Source organism: Paramacrobiotus metropolitanus, unplaced genomic scaffold (genome assembly GCF_019649055.1).
Source record: "Paramacrobiotus metropolitanus isolate TYO unplaced genomic scaffold, Prichtersi_v1.0 Parri_scaffold0000287, whole genome shotgun sequence".
NCBI classification, from domain to species: domain Eukaryota; kingdom Metazoa; phylum Tardigrada; class Eutardigrada; order Parachela; family Macrobiotidae; genus Paramacrobiotus; species Paramacrobiotus metropolitanus.
The window spans coordinates 11011-14610 of NW_026570507.1; the positions used below are offsets into that span (position 1 = coordinate 11011).

General features: G+C 49.7%; 1 protein-coding gene across 1 annotated transcript; it reads right to left on the reverse strand.

Annotated features, from left to right (window-relative positions):
- Nucleotides 1–690: 690 nt before the first annotated feature.
- On the reverse strand, nt 691–1455 carry LOC129601859 (heterogeneous nuclear ribonucleoprotein A1-like). Its single transcript, XM_055500766.1, has one exon. It carries the CDS (start codon nt 1453–1455, stop codon nt 691–693), a length of 765 nt encoding a protein of 254 aa, XP_055356741.1.
- Between the last annotated feature and the right edge of the window lie 2145 nt (nt 1456–3600).

Below are 3600 nucleotides of genomic sequence, written 5' to 3' on the forward strand. Positions count from 1 at the left end.
TTTGATTCAGCGTGTTCGCATCATCCAGCGAGTCATCGGAGACCTGTTGTGCTCGTTCGCTCTCGTTTAGCTGCACATTTCGCAGCGTCAGTTCCTTTGCCTGACCTGTTTGGACGACCTTTTTGTCGTCTTTTTTAACTACGCTCTCCTATCTCACTGGTGCGGTAGGTGACGAGTCGTGCTTTTCTTGGTTACGCAGGAACTCGCGGAATCTGGCGTGCTGCTCATCCGTTTCTTTCTCTTCCTCCATCTTCTTTTTGAGGTTCGCTTTACGGATGATCTCGTTACGTTGAGCACGTCGTTCTTTCAGTTTCTCTTCGCTACAGTAAGGTGATCTTGCCTTATTGTTCACCTCGTTGCTCGCAGTACCATTCTGCGGCAGTGGTCCTTTGCCCACTTGTGGTGGCATCTTTTGAGCCATCTCACCTGCAGTCCGATTCTGCGGTGACTTCGCAGTACTATTCTGCGGCAGTGGTCCTTTGCCCACTTGTGATGGCGTCTTTTGAGCCATCTCCTTCAGCTGCTGTGACGGCATCTTATAAGCCGTTTCGCCTCCAGTTCGATTCTGCGGCTGTGGTACTTTGCCCACGGGTGATGGCATCTTTTTAGCCATCTCGAACACAGTCCGATTCTGTGTTCCTCCTTTATCCGGTGGTTTCGGTTCAGGGAGATCAGCAGGCTCACCGGCGCCTACTGATCTTGCTCGTTTCCTTGGTTCATTTCCTGCTGCGGGGCCTGCTCGTTTTGCTGCCCCTGGCCAGCGCCGTTCGCGCCGCCGCCACCGTTGTTCTGGCCGCCGCCACCACCGTTATTGTTGGCGCGCCAGTTCCGGTTGCCGTATCCGCCGCGTCCATTGCCGCGACCTCTTCCTCGGAAGCCTCCTCTGCCTCCGCCGTTATATGTGCCACCCTGGCCACCTCCTTGATTGCCGCCGTTCTGTTGCTTGAACTGGCGCCATGCTGCAACCAAGTCGTAGCCGTTCGCTACCGCCTGTCGCCAGCCGCCTTGGGTGCGGAGTCGTTCCCACTCTTGGGTGGCGAACAAGTTCGGATTCCGGTTTAGTGGCATGTTGGCGAACATGCAGTTCTGTGCGTCGTGGTTGCCAAATCCACAGTTCTGACACAGCTGCACGCCCTGGGTCACCCATCCGTCAATTTGACCGAATTTCCATTCAGTTCGGGAACCTTGCTGTGGCTGATAGTTGCCACGGTTCTGCTGGTAGTTCCCTTGATTCCGGTTTTGGTTGAGGTTGCCAATTCCCTGGCCATTACCATTGTTCCAGTTGGCATTTCCGTTTCCTTGGCCATTATTCCAGTTGTTGTTTCCGTTTCCATATTGGTTTCCGTTATTGGGCCTTCCTTGTTGAGGTGGCACCCCTACGTTCAGGGGGTTCGGCATCACATTAACCGGGGCCACTGGTCGTGCCTGTGCCTGCGCTTGTATCGCAGCGACCATGGCGTACGTGATCGGTTGTCCGGTCTGACTATCGATGAAAGTCACTTGGTTCTGGACCGGAGCTGGTGATCTCGGCCTATATTCCATTTGTTGAGCTGGTGCGGCTGCATATTGTCTCGGTGCCATCTCAACTTGGCCCTGTCGGATGGTCACGACCTCCGGTTGGTTACGTTGACCTTCCACCACTTTATATTTATCTTCTCCAGCTGCCCATGATCGGAAGAAGTCCTTTATCTCGGTTGGCGTCTTGAACCCCTTCGTTTTCAAGGCGTTATAAAGGTTATTATCAACCCTGCATCCATCTATGAGGAATGCCACCGCTTGCAATTCGGTGATCGCCTTCTTCGTTTTGAATTTCATGATCGCTTGTGACGGAATATGGTGTACGTAGCGGCTTAGTACAGTACGTTTTCCATCAGTACTCGTACATGTTTGTACTTTTCTAGCATTTTCCTTTTGTCTTCGGATATACTTTTTGGCTTTTCTAACCGGATGCGCTTCGCGCCTATTTATATAAGTCCGAGAGTTACAGTATTTGGCATGATCAGTTCGTTCTCATTCTGGGTTTGGCAGTGTCGGAGTTTTCCATTAAAATATATCGTCGGAATGCAGTGTCATATTCTCGCTTCGCGTAGATCGTAGCGTATGCATATTTCTTAGTTATGCCACATTGAGATTATCAGCTCATTCTCTGTCGTTGAGTCAGGTCGGTAGGAAGATATTGCGATATTATTTCTATCGTACTCGTCTCTCCGTCATGGCGCCCACCGATGTTCGAACCTCTCCTAAGGCCTAGCTAAGTAAATATGTGAAGTGAATTGTACATTCCCAGGTGCTCAGTCCGGGTACTTGGGTACTGACTGGACGGATGTCCGGGCAGATCGCTGCCGACTGGACGCCTTACTAAAGTAGTCCGGGTACTGGCGACAGGTGGGTTGGTGGTGAGCCAATTCTGCCTGTGCCATGACCCACGACGAAAACCTAATTGTCCGGGAGCTTTGCTCTGTCTGGACGCTGTGCAGTTTGTCCTGCCAGCTGATCGATGCAGGGTTAACCTGTAAATCGATCCTGAGCATAAAACTGGGTAAATTCTAACTAAAGTAGGGACTCAATTCTCCTGGCCAGAGATTGATGTTCCCGAATTATTCTTAGCCAGTGAACAGACGTGTTCCTGGAAATTCTGAAGCAGAAGTTGCGCAACGAAACTGCGAGTAGACAGAGTCGAAAGCAGTATTTCTTAAGCTGAAGTACGTATGCTGAGAGCAGTGCCGAAGCATACAAGTGTGCACACAGAATCTTGAGCGTAGCGTAGACAGCTAAAGCAGTGCCTGAGCTGTACAAAAGAAGTCAGTGCAACGAACACTGAGAACAAAGGACGTAGCTGAAGTATCCGGGTGAAACAAAAGAATTTTCTCGGATTTAAACAAAAGAAGCCAGTGCAACGAGCGCTGGACAAAGACGTGAAGTGAAAAGTGAAAAACCATAAGAATGGACATCTCGAAAAGCACGGCGTCGCAGCCGACTGGACAGAGCAAGCCTGCTACCAGGCAAACAGTGAAAGATGGTACAGCAGAACTGTTACCTAACAAATTTATCGTTCCGATTGGTGTGAAAATTGAAGTATTTCTAAACGAACTGAATGTTGCCATTCCGAAATCAGGGATATGTGGCAAAGATTTCGTTACGTATGATAACGATGAAACAAAAATGGGAAAGCCGCCGACAGGTTGGCGAGTGTGGCTGGAGCACAGAGAGCTGCCGCAAAATATTACGAAATTGTTTACTGTTGAAGCTTATAAAGCTGCAATGCAGAAGTTTACGGCACAAGTTCAAGCTACTCAAAGTGCAGCTGCACATGCGTATGAAAATGCTGGTGAAGTTGTGGGAAAGGTTGTGGGTCCTTTCGTATTTGCACAAAATAATAAGGAGCAAGAAGTATGAAGTGACTCCAACATTGAAAAAGATATGAATATGAGCATAATGGATGAGGACCTACCAGCTGGTGGGGTTGAACCGCTGTCAGCAGAGCCGTTCTTTTTGCGTAGTACAGTGGCTACGAATCAAGGCGACGAACAGAATAAAACGACGGATGGGATCCATCCGTTGCATGCCGCAGTGAGGCAGTTTGCCTTAGATCAAGAACAG

Excerpts from the sequence above, each read along its gene's own strand:
- LOC129601859 (XM_055500766.1), bottom strand. The coding sequence starts at position 1,455 with ATGGTCGCTGCGATACAAGCGCAGGCACAGGCACGACCAGTGGCCCCG.